A 20,535-nucleotide genomic window follows, 5' to 3' on the forward strand; every position below is an offset into this window, starting at 1 on the left:
GTCCCACGGATACTTTGACAACCATTAGTTCATTTCATTATCTTACTCTGTGATCCCAGCCATTCTTAAGTTAGGTAGCATGGGGAGGTGAAAGCAGTATTTCCCAAACTTTTTCATGACATCCATAGAAAGTGACTCTGAGTATATGTCAGTGTCACTCCTGCAGTTGAGGTTAACGCGGGTCCCACTCAGCCATCCCAAGGTCTGAGGGCTCAACGTCTCAGCATGCCTGCAGTCCATTCCTGGCCGTTGCCAAGGGCAGAGGCCTGGGAAGCCCCGGACCAGAGGAGGCAACCTCCTCTGGCTTTGGACATGAGGAGGTTAAGTACATCCTTCTGGAGCAGAGTCCCTGGCGCCAGGCTAATGAGGCTTGTGTGTTTCCCTCCAGGTGCTGGAGGAGTCGAAATGCCTCGTCCGGAGCTTCCTGAAGTCGGTGCTTGAAGATGTGAACGAGAAAGAATGCCTCATGCTCAAACAGCTCTGGGGTTCCTCCAAAGGCCTGGATTCCCTGTTCAGCTACCTGCAGGACAAAATTTATGAAGTCTGAGGGCCCAGTGCTCAAGGGCAGGTGACTTCCAGCTCTGTCCTGTGTTTCAGAAATCAGAGCACAGTGTATTCCCGGCCAAGGAGTCTGTCAAGGTGTCTCGCTATACCTAGGGTCGTGTCCATTTCCTCGTGTCCTTTGGTTGCTCCTCATTGGTTTGGTTTTGTGTAACGATGGGAAACGCAGCATACTTGGCCTCCCCTGTGTCCCCACCCCAACTGGCTGGAGAGCTATCGAGGGCTGTATCTTCCCAGTCCTCTGCCAGGTGCCCTTGTCCTCTCCCCACTTGCTGAAATGCACCATCCTGGTCCAGGAAGGGGAAGACCCATTTCCCCATCCTCTGACTCAGGCTGTGTCTACACAGTGCCTCTGATTTGGAAACTTGGCTGCCATGGCTCTGTCTGGTTAAGTACAGATCCAGTGACAGGGAACGACCAATCTTAGGGAATTTCTAGACCCATGAGCAGAACGACTGTGTAGATCCAGCCTCAGTCTCCTCTCTGATGCACATCTGCGTGACTTCTAGGGCTTGGTCTTAAAACCCAATTGAGTGATTTACAAACCCAGATATTGTATATTTAGGAGCATTTTGTTAAATATATATTTTTAAAACAATGTAAGTGGAAATTCTGATAATTTATGTGTATTATATGTAAAGCTAGTTTTGCAAACACATAACTACTAGGAAAATGTGTTTTTTTTCACCCGACTTATTTAACTTATTTATTTTTGTTTATATATTATGATATCTGTTGTTCACACAGATATTATTTTCACACTGCCCTGGACCAAATCCCGTACAAGGTTCACGCCATTTGGTACATTCTAGCAGTGAACCGCGTAGAAATAAAATTCAGAGAGATGAAAACGGGATTTCTGTGAATAAAAGGAATAGCTCTGCCCCAGATTTCCTGCGTGTGAAACAGTTCTATGACAAGTGAATACTTGCTCTTGGGAGAAATCATGGAAGAGTTTTCTCTTCACTCTACTCCCTTTAAGGAGATAAATGGGGCTTCCCGCCTGAATGGTCCAGTAATGGAGCAGTAACCAGGGATGAGGCCTCCTGTCCCAGGGCGCGTGGGCCGCAGCGGGGCTCCAGCATTTGTATTCAGACCATCAGCCCAAAGTCCCTGGATCAGCTGTGGCGAAGGAGGGGTTCTGGTTTGGGGTGTTGGTTTTTTTTGGTTGGAGAGGAGAACGTAGACATCAGAGTTCAAGCAGAGAAGTGACAGGACCATGTTCTGTATGAGGGTCAAGCGCCAGAGAAAGTTAGGTTCCCAGAGTGGCGGGATTTTTCCATTTCCATCACAATCCCCCCGCCAGGTGTCCTCAAGGACCTCTGCTCACCCGTCTCCTCCTAGTACCCTCTGTTAGTCACCAGCCCCCCTTGACCCTTCCGCAGAGAAAGTTGAGCAGTGAGAGTTACGCACAGCTGCGGGAGGGGAGGCCAGCTGAGGGGAGGGAGGGTCATTGTTACAGTTCTCTCTCCCTTTCTGGTCCTCTTCCCTCCCCTGAAGGCAGCTCGATGCACTAGACTGGGCAGGTGGAGAGGACTCATGGCCCTGAGCTTTGTGTTTCGGAGAACAGGTGGACTGTCTATAGCAGAACTAGAGACCTAGGCCTTTAAACAGTGAACCTGAGTTTACCTGGATTCTCCGTCCTCCAGATGGTCTTGGTTCCCTCTGTTGAAAGCCTCTCTCCTTCTGAGTTTCCCCATGACTTCTCGAGGCTCAGGGAAGAGGACATGTCTCACTTTCTTCTCGCTTCGGCTGGGGGGCAGCCACCCTGGCTGAATCCAGCCAGAGGAAGATGGGGCTGATGTGTTACCCTCCCCTTGCTCCATGGGGGTTTCTGTAGGAACTGCAGACCTAGGCAATGGGGAGTTTCTACAGGGAAACACCTGCTTTTGCCCAAATACCTGTTGTCACATCTCAATTTGGGTTTGTCTTTTCCTTTGAGACCAAAGGCCCTAGACGACCTCACCCTTGACAGATAACTTCTCAACCATCACTAAGTCATCTAAAGAAAGAGCACTTCGTTTTCTTTTTACCTTCTAGGGGCAGCCACGTTCAACGTCTCTAGAAGCAGTGTTAGGATTCTCGTTGGAATGGAAGAGGATGTTTGGAAATTCCTTTTGCTCAGTGCCCATCTTTGTTCCCTGCTGAAAAAACCAGAAGTGTTTTAGCTTTGAACTAAAACATAGCTTTGGATCATCAAATCTAAACTTCTAAACACCTCAAGGATCTCTGATGATGAGGTAGGAATGTGAAACCATCACTAAGATGGAATGCCTGGTGTTAACCTGTAGGTTTCGTGTATAACAGGAGGTGTTTTACAAGACAGTCTGTGTTTCGGTTGTTTCCATACAGTCAGTTCTAGAAGGATGTTCCACAAATTGGGCAAAACTCAGTTACATCTGTTTGCTACAGGGTAGACCAAACCACTGAATTTTTCACTTTCTGGTTAGTTGTTTTGATAATGTATAGATGAGATCCAGGAAACTTCCAGCTGATTGACCTGGGTTGGAATTTGCCAGACCTGTTGTTGTGTCAGGGTTTAACCTCATAGCTCTCTTGAGACAAGGCCCACTTTTTGCCTTCTACCCCAGGACCTTCTCTCCACCCATAGGATCCTTTCTCCTTTCTCTCTACTCTGCTTTGCCCCCTCCCCACCCAGGCGGTCACATCCCAGAGCCTGGGCAGGTTCTTGGAGGAATCATGCTTGGTCTTGGTAGCCCCATCCCAGAATTACCTTTGGGGTTGGAAGGAGAGCTGTGGTGGGAAGATGAGGATACTTCTTTAGTCAAGCAGCCTTCTGGACAATCCACTCCTTGCCATCCTGTTAGCCATGCGTTAGAACTCTCCTCTCCTCCAACCCCTGGCGATTAGCATCCAGCATCTTGCAGTGGAACATTTATGTTAACAGCCTTGTTCCAGGAGGACTTTTTGGAGAACTTTGCTAAGATGATCAGAGTTCCTCACCGTTTGGAAGCCTCAGCCTAAGGTAGATATACCCATATGTCCCTTCCTGCTTTGAAATAATGTCTGTGGGTGAAAACCATCAAAAGTGACCCTCTTGGAATGAAAGTGGATAACTCTGAGAAAGTAGTAGAGAATTGATTTTAAATGTTATTCTTGTTTGGTATAAAGTAAACTAGGAAATGTTCTCTCTGAAGCATGAAAATATGTTTTTCCCATATGAAGTTTAGTATGAGGATGGAAAAATGATAATCACAGTAGACTTCGATCAGTGCAACTGTATCTCCAGATATCCACATTTAAAAGATAGCCTTCATTGGATGCTGAATTGCATTTCCCATTATTAATTGTTGGTTTAAAAAATTTTGTAAACTTTTTTTAATTTGAAATTTAGTCACATTCATGTAATTTTCCAATCTAGTTTCTGTGGAAATTTTTTTAACAAAGAGAAACAGATAGAAACATCTTCAGATCTTCCTAAGTGAATATTTAAAATGCAGAATTGCTTCTCTTCTGTGTTTCTGTATTCAGATACTTAGATCTGTTGTATATATTAGTTTAGACATCCTCACTAATATACACAGTATTTAAGACTCTAAATGAGATTTCTTAAGTATTTTATTTTATTCTCTGTAAATGGTTTTGTATAATCTTTAAAAATCTACACTTTGCCTTTGTAGATATTTAATGGAAACCATTTGGGGGTTGTCTTGCATGTATATTTTTGTTGTAGATAAGTGTTGCTTAGTTATTTCTGCAAATTTTGGTTGAAATGCTTACAGACTTTAATACAATATATATTTTCAGAATATAAACTTTTATATTTCTGTGGTAAGTTAGGATATGCGTTTTAGGCAATCTTTTCCATTAATATCACTTGTTCTTTCAAAAAAATAGCATTCTGGTTTGGTGCCAATGGTTTTTTTGTTTTTTGTTTTCCATTAGAATCTAGTGTTCTTAAATTGTAAGAGAGCCGGTTAATTTTCCTTTTTCTCAAAGTAAGTGAGTTTGAAGTAGAATTTGAAAATGTATTGAATTTGTGAATAAGCCTTACCATTAGGATCAGTAGATTTTCCAACCTTTGCAACTACATATGTAGTTGAAGATCTCCCCATAAATTCTCACTGTGTGCCAGTTGATGGAGTTTGTGAACAGAGCCTTAAGCTTGTTGCAAAAAAAAAAAAAATGGTAATACGGGTTGTTTCTTCCAAGTAGCGTAAGCCACGTGGATGGACTGTGCGGTCTGTGCGCCATGGCTAATCTAATCTGGAGAGTTTGGTTGAGTTGATGGCGGCAGGGCCCAGATAGACACCTTGGTGATTGTCTTTGGCCACGGACAGGAGTTCTGGAGCCACCTTCGTGCTAGTCACATGGTGTAGATGTGGTCACAGGGAGGGCTACTGGTCCATCATTTGTTCTGAACCAATGGCATTTTCTGCTCCTGACCTTGGTGGTTGACTCCAGGCTCCTTGCAGGTGACCTGGACATGTCCAGTCTGGCTGTGGTCAGCACTCCTTGAGAGACGTTAACAAAGTTTACATGTGAGTCTTACTGTGCAGACAATCTGAAGTCGCTTTCAGTTACATAATCCGCATTCCCACATGTCCTGAGTGTCTTGTCAGTGAACTAGGTGCGTTAGGCCATACTGAACCTGAGTTTAGCAGGGCACAGGCAAACTAGATGCACGACGTACACATCAGCTGAGCCAGTCTACCCGGGGCTGTTTGAATGGCGTGTAAGTCACGGAGCTCACTGGCAGTGTGTCCACTGTGTCTGGGATCTGATAAAAACCATCTAAACTTTGGAACTTAAATTTCTTTTTTTTAAAATTATGATTCTTTTCAGTTGGCCCTGCTTACCTACTGGTTCTCCTTACCAAGGCTTTAAAGATGATCTTGAAACCAGGGCCATAGAATAGCTAAAGTCAAGTTATTTGGTTCTTCTCAAATAAGTGTTCATAAAGTCAACTTATCTTCCATTAGGATGGAGATTTGCTTCAAATATTTGCAGTGTGTGCGTCAATCAGAGAAACTAACATCTAGTTTTCAGCTTCAGCTCTGGCATCTCTGTGGGTTGACCACGCCTCATTGGCCCAACACCTGGCCTCACGCTGGTGCTCCTTAAGGCGACTCTGGGAAGTTTGGAGGGTGTGGAGTTTTCCATCTAGTATTTAATGTGTCCCTGTGCCGTTCGTCCCAGCTTGAAGTCATTTGCTGATGTCCATGCTGACAGGATTGTGAAAATATTGCCTTTCATAAAACCAAGGACCAAAGCATTCCATTATTCCAGCAGAGTACGAGTTTCATAGATTGTGGGCACATCTAGGCAGAGACGTACATGCTTTATGGCACAGAGAATCTGCTCCCATCCACCGACCTCACGCTCCCCCTGGCTGGCCCTACAGAAGGATTTGTCGTCACCTTGAGAAGGCTCTGACAGATGAGCTTCTCGGATTGAAATGCACTGTCTCAGGTTGGTGTTTCTGCTGTGTAGTCCCAGCCTTTATCCATACCGGTACCCTAAGGAGTGGGGGGCTGGCATTCTTCAGGTTATCTGAGCAGTGTGGACTGCTCCATCTGAATAGAAACCTCCAGCGTGAGTTCTTCAGATGTGTCTACACTGAGCGCTGAGATCCTGCAGTTGCTAGATTTCCACCTCCTTTTTGTTCTCCATCAACCCATTCCACTTCCTGTTTAGCCCGAGAAGAATCTTCTTCACTTCTCACGCTAGGTGATGCTCCATCTTCATCCATGTTGAAATCATTCATCCATTAACCGGTTGAGAAATGATTGATACTGAAGAGTGGGATTCTAGCGGTAAGGCTTATTACCAAACCTCTGATAATTGAAGCAGGCTACCAAAAAAGTATCCAGCCTACCCTGGGAGTGTTCAGATTTGATCCTGGATATAGCACACACACCAAAATCCAAGGAGACCTTTGCAAATTAGGCTACTCATTTTCTTTCACCGGGTTATCATGGGAGAGTCTTTAACTAGTTCTGAATATCTGTAAGTATGAGTAATTCATAGACTGATAAAGCAGGTACAGCTGCCCCTTTCTCACCATGCTGTAAATATTCCCTGAGACTGGGTGCAGTACGGAGGGATAATAATCTTCTGATTTATCAAATGCTGACTGTCTAGAGCAAATTGTACACTCTCTTTGTGAATGGTCCTGTAACGTGTATGAACACATTTCTGGGTGCCTTAGAAGTTGTATTTTTCATGTGTACTAATATGCAGTATTTATACATTGTGAGAAGCTGCTTTGAATAAAAAGGTTGAAACTCCGTCTGCGTTTGCTTGTGTTCTCCCTTTGTTAGCCTGCACATAAGGTTCACAAACAGGTTCTGTGGTTTCTGAACAGAGAAGTTTCTGGGGCCTCCAGGGGGTTGCGACATCTGAGGCTTCTAAGTTGTGTCTGGTTTCCTGGGGAGCAGAGATGCCCTCACCCACATCGGCCTTGAGGCTTCGAGTTATTCAGGCTGGTGGTTGATGGGGAGGGCACTGGTACTGTTTTTCAGAAGGTTGATAGGCTCATGCACCCCTTCCCTGGTATACCTGGAATGTTTCTTTGCATAGGGACCCGTCCTCACTCGAGATAAGCCTCCACAGAGCTTGGTTTTGTACAATCCCAGTGGCCGCACGTGGCTAACGACCGTATTTGTCACTGAGGAATTATGCAGAATCCTTTCTCGTTGCCTCGGTCATCACAATGTGGCTCTTAGGAAAGACACACGGCTGAGGATGCCTGGCTCCGGAGACGACGTGGAGGCTGCAGGAAATAGGAAGAAGGAGACTTTTGGGGGCACGTGGCAGCAGGGAATTCTGGGAAAGGGATTTGCACAAGGTCACATCTACCTGTCCGTCCATCCAGCAGCAGTATCGAGCCCCCTGCTCTCTCTCGGGCTGCACAGGTGCTGAAAGGCACAGATGACTCAGACAGCCCCCGTTGTACAGAAGCTTGGGGTCCAAGAATGTGAGAAAGGCACGTAATCCTGCTGTGATTCTCAGAGTGTTCACGACGCAGTACCGAAGAGAACACTTTACACAATCGTGAACACCTGCAAAGTCTAGAAGACTGTGCGGCGTTAATTGTTAATCTTCTTTCAGGTCCCCTTTCTGTCGGTGTGGGCCCGCCAGCCTTGGCTGGAGCCCAGGATCTTCCCTGTGCTGGTCCCCTTTCCTTTCCTTTCCCTTTCTCTTGTTCTTGGTATCATCGTTGTCGTCTTGTGTGCCTGTTTACCCTTTCTCTGAGGTCCTGACTCCATCCCAAGTAGTCAAGGTCAAACCTGGGAAGTCCTTTGCTCCTGACTGCTTCTGTTCCTTCTAGGAGACTGGACGAGGCCCTTCAGATGTTTCAGAGTGTAGCATCTATAAGGCAAACCCTTCTTCCTTTAACTGTCTGTCACAGGCTAACACTGATGTGATATGATACTGAAAGAAGCCCTTGCCCAATCGTGAGAGGAAGTGGGCTGAGGCTCCCATCTGGTTAGACACATCAACAATTAAATGACTCACCAATATATTGAATAAGCAGTAATGGAGTATAATCCCAGAAGCAACTTTGTTTTGTCTCTCACTGTCCCTTTAAGTCGACTTAACGGAATAGTCCTGACCCCACCCTAGATGACAGCACAGGTAGGCTGTAGGACCTTTCCAATAAATAATATAAAGTCGCAAACACAGTATCAATTCAGTAGTCGAAGATGGCCATGTTCCATTTAAGCATCAATGCTTCCAACTTCATTCAAGACTTCACTCATTCTTGCTGACTCTCATTTCTTTTTCTGGTTGGATTAGGGAGAACTGGAAAGATTTTATAAGGACCAAATGGTGCTGTTGTCACATGGGTGCTTTCCTCCTCTGGGCCTCATAGACTCTCAGGGAACTCGTATGGGTTTCTCGGTGACCTCTTCAGTTGATGCTGGCCAGTCTCTTATAACTGCCAAGTAAACTCTATATCATCAGCCCACCACTCCCTCTTCAGTCCCTAGGAGTCCGGTGGTCCACTGCCAGCTTCGTCAGTTGAGGTCTGTTTGTCCCTTTAGGGTAAGATGATCCCCATGCCAGCCCTTTGCCACTCCTGGACCCCTTGTGGCTCAGGGGAGCATTCATGCAACCTCTGTCCACACAGATCAGGGCGTGCAAGCTAACTTCCAAACAGGAGCTACTGCCTCACTGGTGTACTATAACTAGTCAACTAGTTGGCCTCGTATTCGCTGAATTTCTCAGGCATGAGTCAGATGCCGATCTACTGTGTCCCCTGAGTTTTAGGGGGTACATATAAATCGCTAAAGCCTCATTCTCCTTTGACTTCAGACGAAAGGGAGGTGGGAGGGTGTGGGAAGGCATGGCTGGGACTGACTTGCGCTTTAAGATTTCGCTCTGTGACTATGGGCAAAAGGGGACTGAGGGCAAAGGGAACCCAGAGGAGACTCTTGTAATTGACCATCTGCCTTTGACGAAGGCTTGACTCAGGGATGGGGCAGTTGAGGTAATGAGAAGGAGTGAAGTCCTGAGTGTATTTTGAAGGCAGACTAAGAGAGAGAGAACTGAGTCAAGGGTGATCCTGGGATTTGGGGCCTGAGCAGCTGGAAAGGTGGAATTGCCCCCAAATTGAGGCAGGGACCGCTCCAGGGCTTGGGGGAGCAGGTCTGAGTGGAGGTACCAGGAGCTCAGCTGAGTCCTGGTATCACATGCATGGGGTGTTTGAGCTCGCTCAGCCTTTGGGGATTACAACTGTGCCTGCCTCCTAAGGAGTTTTTAAATGATTAAATGAGATTTACACGTGCGTGCACACACACACACACACACACACACACGTGACTGATGTATATATGAGATTTTATATATATGAGATTTACCTAAATATGTAAAAGACAGTAATATATAAAATTAGATTATATATAATATTTAAAGAGTTGGCATACAGCCTTTTTAATGATTAAATGAGATTTTCATATATATGTAAGATTTTATATATGCAAGATTTACACAAACGAGATTATATATAAGTATCATTATATGTAATTTTTGGAACAGTTGACAGATAGTTACTATTTAATGGTTTAATGTTATTTACATATGTGTATATATATGTGAGGTTTTATATAAGATTTATACACATATAGGAAAGATATATAAATGAGATTATGTACATATGTAAATGAGATTTTATCTATATATAAAACGTTTAGAACAGCTGTTGGCACTCGTCACTCTTTTTTTTAAATTGAAGTATAGTTGATTTACAATGTTGTGTTAATTTCTGCTGTACAGCAAAGTGATTCAGTTATACACGTATATACATTCTTTTTATTTAATATTCTTTTCCGTATGGTTTATCCTAGAATATTGAATATAGTTCTCTGTGCTATACAGTAGGACCTTGTTGTTTATCCATTCTATATATTGAATAAAAGCTTACATCTGCTCACCCAGCTTCCCACTCTATCCCTCCCCCAACCCCTTCCCCCTTGGCAACTACCAGTCTCTTCTCTATGTCCATGATTCTGTTTCTGTTTCATAGATACGTTCATTTGTGTCATATTTTAGATTCCCCATATAAGTGATATCATATGGTATTTGTCTTTCTCTGTCTGACTTACTTCACTTAGTTTGATACTCTCTCGTTACATCCATGTTGCTGCAAATGGCATTATTTCATTCGTTTTTATGGCTGAGTAATGTTCCATTGTATATATGTGCCACATCTTTTTATCCATTCCTCTGTCGATGGACATTTAGGTTGTTTCCATGTCTTCACTATGTGCATAGTCACTCTTTAGTGATGAAATGACCTTTACATATATGCATGAGATTAGATACATATATATGATTTATATAAAATATGAGATTAGGTACATAGATGGATACCTACCTACCTACATACACACACACACACACACACACACACACACACACACACACACACACACACACACACACACACACACACACACACACACACACCCCTTTAGGACCGTTGTTGGCACAGCATTGTTATGGAATCAAGAGTAGCCGTATCAGTACTTACGCTGGTGAAGGCCAGGGGCGAAAGTCAGGGACTCAGTGCAGGCAATGTCCCTCTGCTCTCCCAGCCGAGACCCTGTCTCTGCTGATAGCCAAACGGAGCCTTTTCCCCAGAGAAGTCCCCGGGCTCTGACACCCTGGCACACCCTTTTCCTCTCTGGCCTCTGTGTCCTCCTGCGTGTGGAGCTCACACAGCCTCTCTCAAGATGGTCATGAGGATTAAATGCGAGCGTGTGTGAGGCCTGGGGCCCTTCTCCTTGGGGATTCCCTAATGCAGCCGCATCAGAAACTCTTGGCTTCTGAGGTTTCCAGTGAGGTCTGTACTCCTCCATCCTCCAAACCCCTTCCTGGAAATGCAGATGCGGTGGCGTTGGACCAGGGATGGGCCGGGAGCCTTCCTAAGCTGGGGTGAGGGCGAGAGCCCTTTGGGCACTGAGCCAAGTCGAGAAGTCAGCGTCCAGGAGCCAACGAGCCTGATCAGGGCACCAATCTGGAGTGGCTGGCTGAGCACCAGCGCCCAGCGCCAGAATGGACAGCAGGGGCAAGAGCCGCCATGGGGGTTCAGGACGGAGGGTGGGAGGGGAAACCTGTGCACTTGATAGACTGTCCAGGGCAGCGGGCAGGCAGTAAGCACCAGTGTCTGCATAGATCAATGAGAATTCCTCCTCCAGGACGGTCAGTTTGTAAGAAATGTGGGGAGATTTTGCCAAGAAGCAACTGGAGAGATCAAAGGCAAGGATGTTAGTGGAAAGAGCATGACATATATGATTTTTATAAGGTCAGACAACCTTGCATTCAAATCTCTGATTTGACTTTAATGAATGGCACACTCTTGATTTCCTAATCTGTACAATGGGCACAATCACTCCTATTACCGGTTATTACGACGCTCATGTGAACCAAATGCAGAAAGTTCCCGTAGCAGGGTCTGGCGTGTAGTAGGTGTCCTATACATGCTGATTGCCCGATACCCACCTCCTCCCCTTTCCCTTTAAAGCAGTGGAAACGTGGCTGGAGTGCAGGGGAGGAGGGGAGGACATGAACGGGGAGGCGGGGAGAGTCTCTGCAAGTCTGTCATCAGGGACTGACATCCAAGCTGTGGAAATTCGAGCAGTGCCAGGAGACCCCACCCACATGGGAAACCCCCCAGCCAGATGGTGACCTGTGGGAAGTAACTTAATAACCTCCTGGATTAGGGGCCTTCAAAACGATTTGTGGCTGTAGGACAGTTGGGGTCCGCAGGTGTAGCCATCGTGTACGGAACACACTCACACACGCTAATAGAGCACTCGGGGATGTGCCCGGTGGGCGAGGGTGGGGAAGGCTTGTCCTTGTGATTTTCCAGCTGTGGTCAAACACAGAGCCCTGGGCTTTGCCAGGACAGATGGCAAATGAGCTGTCTCGAGGTGACAGGGGACCCGATGGGTTCTAGCTTCATGCCACACTCAGTGTCCCAAGATGCCACCTGTGCAGCCACACTTGCTTACACTTTCACTTCCAAAGAGGGGCTTACGGGCTGCTCTCACAGACATTTGCATGGTGACAAGCAGTTACTGACAAAGAGGAGAAAATTCAGATGTTGTGGGCCAATTTCTGGAAGAACAGAGCTGTGGTTGACAATTTTTTTTAGAAGTCTTGTGGTTGTGTCTTTAAGATTCTATCTCCTCTGGGCCACATTTCCTGTTTGATTGCGGAGTCTTTTTCTCCCCCTTCTTCTCCTCCTGGTGTCTTGCCTTGCTTGTAGTATTATCATCATAGCAACAGCCCTGGGGGAGTAGGAAGAGCCTGACGTGTGGAATCAAATAGGGCTGGGTTCAAATTCTTCCGCCATCATGGTGTGACGTAATGTGATGACTCGGCTCCTCTTGGCTTCAGATGCCTCTTCCAGGTTTTGTTTGTTTGTTTTAAGAATTGAGAAATAACGTATGCAGACATACAACTGAATAATGTACACTCATTTCAGATTAGTTTCTTACTTATTAAGTATTTTTATCCCCAGTCTCTTTGCATGCCTTGATCTAATAGGAGAGAAAACTGGGGCTCAGAGAGGTGAAGTGACTTGCTCAAGGACACACAGTAGTAAGCAGTGAGTAGGAATTCCAATGTGTCTTTTGTTTTTTCATTCTGAAATAATTTGACTTATAAAAAAGTTGCAAAAATTATACCCCCCAAATTGCACATACCCTTCACCCAGATCCCCCAAATGATAACATCTTGCATAAACCTGGCACAATTATAAAAATCAGGAAATTAACATTGATAACGATATTATGATCTCATTATTTAGACTTTACCTATTGTCCCATGAGTGTCCTTTTTCTGGTCCAGAATCCAATCCAAGATCACACATCACATTTATTTACTCTCCTTTAATCTGGAACTAAGATTTTCTAGACCTTGACAGCTGGAAGAGAATATAACAGGCTAGTTATATTTTGTAGGATGCCCCTCTATTTGGGTTTGTCTCATCCTTCCCCATTGTTAAATTCAGGCTCTGCATTTTTGGCAGGACGATTACAGAAGTGATGTTCTATCTTTCAGAGTGCATCCCATCATGCCCATTTGTTCCGTCACTGGTGATGTCAACTTGATCATTTGGGTTTAGATTCCAAGGCTTCTTTTCTTTCAACTGCACCGTGCTACCCACAATCTGATTTCTGTATACTGTATTCAAACTGTCAGAACTGATACTGTCGTTAAAGCAGTTGAAAATAATATTAAATGATATTGCAACTCAAGATGTTGCTTTTACCCTGTGAGTTTGCTTGCAGGCAAAAACCAGTTTTAAATCTCCAGCGCTTTGTGCCTTGCACAGAGGGAGAGCCCACATGATGTCTCCTGAATGAAAATAAAGAAATAAAATAATGAACACATGAGTGAATGGGATTCTCGGTTCAGTTTGCTCCTTGAGGGCAGGAAAATTTACCTTTACTTTCTATAGTGCCTACAAACATTGGGTACTCAATTAACTTTGAGTGAAAGAAACTTAACTCTTCCTGGTGGATATTTCCTGACTTACAGGAGGAAGGGGAAAATGGCTGTTTTATTTTTTAAAAAAGAAAATTTTTTTTTGTAGCCCTTTCTCTTTTCTAAACAGAAGTGTTTCTGCTTTGATCCTGGGGGTGTAAAAATAAAATAATTTTCTTATCTTTGGTCTTTCTTGGTGTCTTTTGCAGATGGAGACCAAGTCTGTCTAGTTTAAGAAAGCTGCTTAATGATTTGGGGCTATGGTAGGCAGAAGGCTGAGATGGCTTCAAGATTGCAAACCCCCACATAATCCCCTGTTCTTGAGTGCAGGTGGGCCTGCCCTAATCAGTTGAACCATTATGAGACTAGAGGTCAGCGATGGAGTATTCAGAGATTCAGACTTGAGAGACCAAAGGGAGAGAGTCACATGGTAGGGAATGGCAGGAGGTTTCTAGGAGCTGAGATCAGCCACCAGTCCGTGGCTTGTAGCAAGAATACAGGGACCTCAGTCTACAAACACAAGGCAGTGAATTCTTCCAAAACCCTGAGTGAGATTGGAAGGGGACCCAAGCCTCAGATGAGAGCCAAGCCCCAAGGGACACCTTGATTTCAGCCTCAAGACCTTGAGCCAAGAACTCAGCTACACTGTGCCCCAACTCCCGACCCATGGAAACTGTGAGATGATAAATTCATGTTGTTCTAAGCTGCTGAGTTTGTGGTATGTTGTTACGCAGCAATCATTTGGCCTTTTCCTGACTGTCATATAGTTGGACTCATACAGTATGTGGCTTTTTCAAATGGGCTTATTTCAGTTAAGTTTCCTCCATGTTTTCTTTGTGACTTGACATCTGATTTCTTTTTATCGCTGGATTATATTTCTCCTGTCTGGATGTCCCATAGTGTGTGTATCCATTCACCTATTGGAGGACATCTTGGTTGCTTCCAAGTTTGGGCAGTTATGAGTAAAGCTGCTGTAAATATTCACGTGCAGTTTTTTGTCTGAATATAAGTTTTCAACTTATTTGAGTAGACGTAGGAGTGCAATCGCTGAATAGTATGCAAAGACTATGTCTAGCTTTGTAAGAAACTCTCAAGCTGTCTTCCAGAGTGGCTGTACCATTCTGCATTCCCACCAGTAGTGAGCGAGAGTTCCTGTGGCTCTATATGCTTGTCAGCATCTGATATTATCATTTTGGGGAGATTTTAGCCACAGAGGGCACTTGCAAATTTTCATTACTGCAGGGGTAAGCCCTCTCTCCCTCCCCATAGTCCCACTTTTGCTTGTCCTATAGGAAATCCCATCAGTGTCTCCAAGGTGCTGGGGTGACAGCTCCCACCTCCTTCCACCCCTTGTTCAGATATCTCTATGGGCAAGGAGGGTGCTCCCCTGATCAGTGAGAACCCAACGTCTACTGGACCTTGTTTTTAATTGAGAGACTAAGTGCTGGAGACAAAAATATGCATCTCTCCCCTGGGGTTGGGTGTTCCCCCTTGGGAAGAGGGCTGCCATTCGTTGACTTCTCTGTCTCAAATGAGGGGAGGAGAAGGAATAGATTCACTTGGGGGTAGAAGGTAGGTAGGCGGTCCTGTGGTGTTTTCTACTCATGTTTTACCAGGGAGCTCAACTTGGATAGTTGTACTCCCATTAATCAATCCATCCTGATATCCCACTTTCTACCTTTAGTGTTCCCAATTAAGAAACCGAGAGAGATTAGGCTTCCCCACATCTTCAATAATATCCATCCATGCCACCACCAACAAGAGCCATCTGCATTTCCTCTTTGGAAAAATGTCTATTTAGTTCTTCTGCCCATTTTTTTTTTTTTGTGGTACATGGGCCTCTCAGTGTTGTGGCCTCTCCCACAACACTGTTGTGGAGCTCCACAACAGTGTTGTGGAGCACAGGCTCCGGACGCGCAGGCTCAGCGGCCATGGCTCACCAGCCCAGCTGCTCCGTGGCATGTGCGATCTTCCCAGACCGGGGCACGAACCCGTGTCCCCTGCATCGGCAGGTGGACCTTCAACCACTGCACCACCAGGGAAGCCCTTTCTGCCCAGTTTTAATTGGGTTGTTTGTTGTTTGTTTGATGTTGAGCTGTTTATATGTATGTTGGATATTAATCTCTTATCAGTCACATCTTTTGCAAATAGTTTCTCCCATTCAGGAGGTTGTCTTTTTGTTTTGTTGATGGTTTCCTTTGCTGTGCAAAGGCTTTTAAGTTTAATTAGGTCCCATTTGTTTATTTTTGCTTTTATTTACTTTAGGAGATAGATGCAAAAAAATCTCACTGTGATTTATGTCAAAGAGTGTTCTGCCTATGTTTTTCTACAGAAGCTTTATGGTATGTGGTCTTACATTTAGGTTTTTAATCCATTTTGAGTTTATTTTTGCATATGGTATTAGAGAATGTTCTGATTTCATTCTTTTACATGTAGCTGTCTAGTTTTCCCTGCACCACTTATTGAAGAGACTGTCTATTCTCCATTGTATATTCTTGCCTCCTGTGTTATAGATTAATTGATCATAAGTGCATGGGTTTATTTCTGGGCTCTCTATCCTGTTCCATTGATCTGTGTGTCTGTTTTTGTGCCAGTACCAGACTGTTTTGATTACTGTAGCTTTGTAGTATAGTCGGAAGTAGGGGAGTATGGTTCCTCCAGCTCTCATACACTGCCTTTTATATCCATTGTTTAATTCTTACAGCAAGCCAGTTGGTTGGGTAATATTATGATCTTCTTTTTACAGATAATGAAATTGAGTCTCAAAGAGGTTAAGTAACTTTTCCAAGTCCATAACTAGTCCAAGCTAGTAAATGGCAGCTGCTGGGTTTGTAATGTGGGGTGGTCTTGTTTTAAGCTCTGTGACCTTTACTCTGTACTGATGGTCCTCATTCTTCTTGGTCTTAGGCCCCTTTTGTGCTCTTAAAAGTGACTGAGGGACTTCCCTGGTGGCACAGTGGTTAAGAATCCACCTGCCAATGCAGGGGACATGGGTTTGAGCCCTGGTCCAGGAAGATCCCACATGCCACGGAGCCACTAAGCCCATGTGCCACAACTACTGAGCCTGCGCTCTAGAGCCCATGAGCCACAACTACTGAGCCCGCGTGCCACAACTACTGAAGCCCACGTGTTCTAGGGCCCATGCTGTGCAACAAGAGAAGCCACTGCAATGAGAAGCCCGCGCACTGCAACAAAGAGTAGCCCCCACTCCCCGCAACTAGAGAAAGCCTGTGCGCAGCAACAAAGACCCAATGCAGCCAAAGATAAAATTTAAAAAAAAAAAGTGATGGAGTTGCAACCCCTCACGAGTTATTAAATTTTGGTAGTGATCACCATTCCTGTTAATTTCACCAAAAGTGAGACACTGGACATTATTTTCCTCCTCATGGCAAAACACAATACCACCTGCCTCCAAATAGAACTTGCAATGTCCAGGTAATATATGGGAGAGAAATATGTTAAAACTCCATCAATGCAATTAATCAAATCCAGAATGTGGAAAAGTACAGAACAAAGTATTTCAGCATTTGGTTCCTTTACCGGATGAATTTCAAAGGAGAAAATATCAATGGAAGGAGGGAATTTAGGAGAGACATACATACCAAATGCCATGTGAAGATTACGTCAGATCCTGATTTGAACAAAAAAACTGTGTGTGTGTGTGTGTGTGTGTGTGTGTGTGAATAATACTGAGGAGTTATTGGTAAATTTTTTGGTGGGATAATGACACGATAGTTACGCTTTTTAAAAGTGTTCTTCTGTTTTAAAAATATGTAATTTCTGAGTGCTTTACATACGTCATTTCCCCCAATTTTTTAGGCAAAGTTAGAGAAACCCAGAGAAGTGATTTGCCAGCTTCACACCTGGGACGTGGCAGAGCTGGGCCTGAGGCTGGAGATGGAGGGAAGTCTATCTATTGGTGCTGTACCTTTACGGTCTCTGGTCTAACTTTCTCGGTGTTGATACACATCAAACCATGAGACAAATGTGCAAGTCAAGGAATTTCAAGCTGTGGCTTTAGCAAGATTCAGCGTAGGGGTTTTTCTATGGAATTCTCTAAATACAAGTTTGAAAAATACCCAGAATGAGCTCCATGCCAGGAAAGATAGTGCCAAAAGCAGCCTGATTGAGACCGAAACTCCAGATGTCATCAACTTTTCAAACACGTGCAGTTTCGTGGTGAGTCGCAAGTAGCAGCCGGGAGCCAAGTGGCCGGGGCTGTTTCTTTCAAGAACATTTCATGAGCCAGCTGCCATCTTGACAGTGCCGTGTGGGCCAGGCTGTTCTTACAGTTGACAATGGTCATTGCACATCGGGGGATGCTTCTTCATTCCAAACACACGCAGAGTTCAAGCACATCTTGCTTTGGAATTTCTGGTCGACAACTCAGAACCTCATCTTCCTTACAGTTAGCCCATGGGGTGGGGATGTGGAATTGAAGGGGTGAGGTCGTGAGTTTGACCTCACAAGAACCCTTTACCTTCCTGATCTGAGTGCATGGACGCAGGAAGGGGATTTAGCCTGCATCACAGAGCACTTACCATGAGCAGAGAAGCACTCATACTGCTAACCAGTTGTCTCAGCAATGCACAGGGCTTCTTACAACAGCAGAGGGAGACCACGGATGAGTCATTGTGAAACCAGCCCGGGACTAAGAAGATAACCCAAAGACATGGCCGTTCAGCAGCTCCATCTTCTGAGTGGAAGTCCCAGCTGGGCAGCACAAACTCTTTTGTTCACCTGGGAGGCAGTGATATCCGGGCCAGTCTAGAGGATGGTGGAGTGGCCTCATGGGGTTATTTGCCCAAGGCCTCTGGAAAGAAACATTCTGAGGGAAGGTGGACTCCAGACCAAGAACAGGGCTGTGTGAGGGACGCACTTCCCTGCTGAACTCCCGAGGGCAAGGCAGCTACCATAAATCCTGAGCACAAAATCAGAGGCCTGCTACCCATCAAAACGTGGTGAGGCATTGAGCGCCCACGGCTGCGGGGTTTCGTAACCAGGGAAACAGGATGTAGCACAAATGGGGACAGGTACTTTCCCAGTTGGGGGTGGCTGTTGGAGCGCAGCGTGACGTCATGCTAGAGGGCATAGTGCAGGGCGATGGCGCTTTGGGGACAACAGTGACCCTCCCATAGAGAGGTGGAGCCCGAGCTGGCCAGGAGGGATACATGGCAGTCAGATTCCATGGGATACCCAAGAGGGGCGTGTTCTTGAGTTTATGTACGACGCCCCTGTGGACTCAATCAGGGAGGTGAGGTCGCGTGTCATAGGGCCAACGTGAGGATTACATGAGAGCATAAAATGAGCATTGTTATTGATATTGCTGGTTTTTAAATTTATTTTTATTTTTTTTCGCCACGTCTCGTGGCTGTGGGATCTTAGTTCCCCCACCAGGGATCGAACCCGGGCCCTTGGCAGTGAAAGCATGGAGTCCTAACCACTGGACCGCTGGGGAAGTCCCCGGTATTGCTGTTGTATAATTTAAATTGTTGGGTCAAATGAACCTTGTTTCTGAGATAGATAGATATATGTGCTATAAATCATTGAATTAAATTATATGAAATTACCCAATGTCTGTACACAGTAAGTCCTCAGTAGCTGCTAGTTGCTATGGTTATTGCTGTTATTATTATTATTATTATTGCAGGTATCAGCGGAGGTAGTGGTACTAGAATAACAGGAGGCCTTTAAAGATGGGCTAGATGCCACTCAATGGTAGAGGAGGGTCAAGGATAGAGAAATACATTTTGATTACAGTTACCATGACCCCTGTTTTTATCCCTGTCCTAAAAATAGAGCCTGGAACACACAGGTAATATTTAAGTAAACGTATTGAACTTTGTCAAAGAGAAGGAAAGAGAGACTCAGAACAGGGACTTTCAGGTTCCAGTTTCCATCTCGGTGCAGCCACAGGGGTTGGGTGCCCACCATATGCCACTGGGTTAGGTTCACTCATGCTATAGACGAACATCTGAGACGTAGGAAGCTTCAGATGCTTGTCTGAGGATCTGCAGCTGGTTGGCGTCAGCAGCCAGCAAGAACATCTGAACTCGCTGTCTCAGGTGTGAGAAAGGCCCCAGGGGTCCTGGCTGTCGGGGCGATGGGAACAGAAATGGAGACAAAGTGGGTTGGGATCTGGGCTCCCATCTGTGCGGTTGGCTCTTGGAAGAACGTCCCGGTCCGGCCAAGGGGAGAGATGCTGGGTGAGCCGGAGAACTGGTTTGGCTGAATGTTCTAAATTTAGAAGGGGACTTGGATGCACCCTCTGCGGCTTTTGACCGGGGCCCAAGCTCGGAGCGTGTTGGTGTTTTTCCTCTTTGGTTTCCCTGCGGGGTGGGGAGCCTGCTCCCCTCTCGGGTTCCCGAGGGCGCAGTCACTGACGCCCGGTTTATAAATACCTTCTCCCTTCCCCCGGCGGTTCTGACCCCAGCTGATTGTTAGTAATTTCAGGGTTTCTCACAGAGCCTCTGCACTTCGATTCCCCAGGGTGACAATCAGGGGCGGCGGGTCACCCCCAGCCCCGGGGAGGGTCTGCGGCAGAGGCGCGGCCCTGCAGAGAACTGCTTCCTGGAACTGCTTCCCTCCGCACTGTGCCTTGCCAGGCAGTCAAAAGCCATGTGGGGAAATAACACTTGCCTTTGTCCCACTGAGATAAAACAGTTTGGAGATTAGTGCTGTGTCGTTAAAGGGGCTGGGGGCATGGAGAAAAGGTCAGGGGGTAGCCTGTGTGCCAGGCTTACGCTCAGTGATTTAATGCTGTTGATAAAGTGAGCTGATAATGAGTGTTCCATGTGCGAAAGCTCCATGAAACGCTTTTCTTTTTTTTTTTTTGCGGTACGCGGGCCTCTCACTGCTGTGGCCTCTCCCGTTGCGGAGCACAGGCTCCAACGCGCAGCCTCAGCCGCCACGGCTCACGGGCCCAGCCGCTCCGCGGCATGTGGGATCTTCCCGGACCGGGGCACGAACCCGTGTCCCCTGCATCGGCAGGCGGACTCTCAACCACTGCGC

At 45.7% G+C, this 20,535-nt stretch overlaps 1 protein-coding gene across 4 annotated transcripts in view; it reads left to right on the forward strand.

Moving 5' to 3' along the window:
- CDYL2 (chromodomain Y like 2) overlaps positions 1-20,535 on the forward strand; it is a 229,254-nt gene that overhangs the window by 180,451 nt on the left and 28,268 nt on the right. For 2 of the 4 annotated variants that reach the window (XR_013825174.1, XR_013825175.1), the window contains exon 7: positions 389-2,801. Coding sequence is in view for 1 of the 4 variants with exons in the window: in XM_079906385.1 (XP_079762511.1) it covers positions 389-547 (159 nt within the window). In the remaining 3 variants the exon portion in view is untranslated. Of the gene's footprint in view, positions 1-388; positions 4,783-20,535 lie in introns of those variants that run through there. The other 2 variants (XR_013825176.1, XM_079906385.1) reach the window with 2 other exon arrangements.

The sequence above is a fragment of the Stenella coeruleoalba genome (assembly GCF_951394435.1).
Source record: "Stenella coeruleoalba genome assembly, chromosome: 20".
Lineage (NCBI taxonomy): Eukaryota > Metazoa > Chordata > Mammalia > Artiodactyla > Delphinidae > Stenella > Stenella coeruleoalba.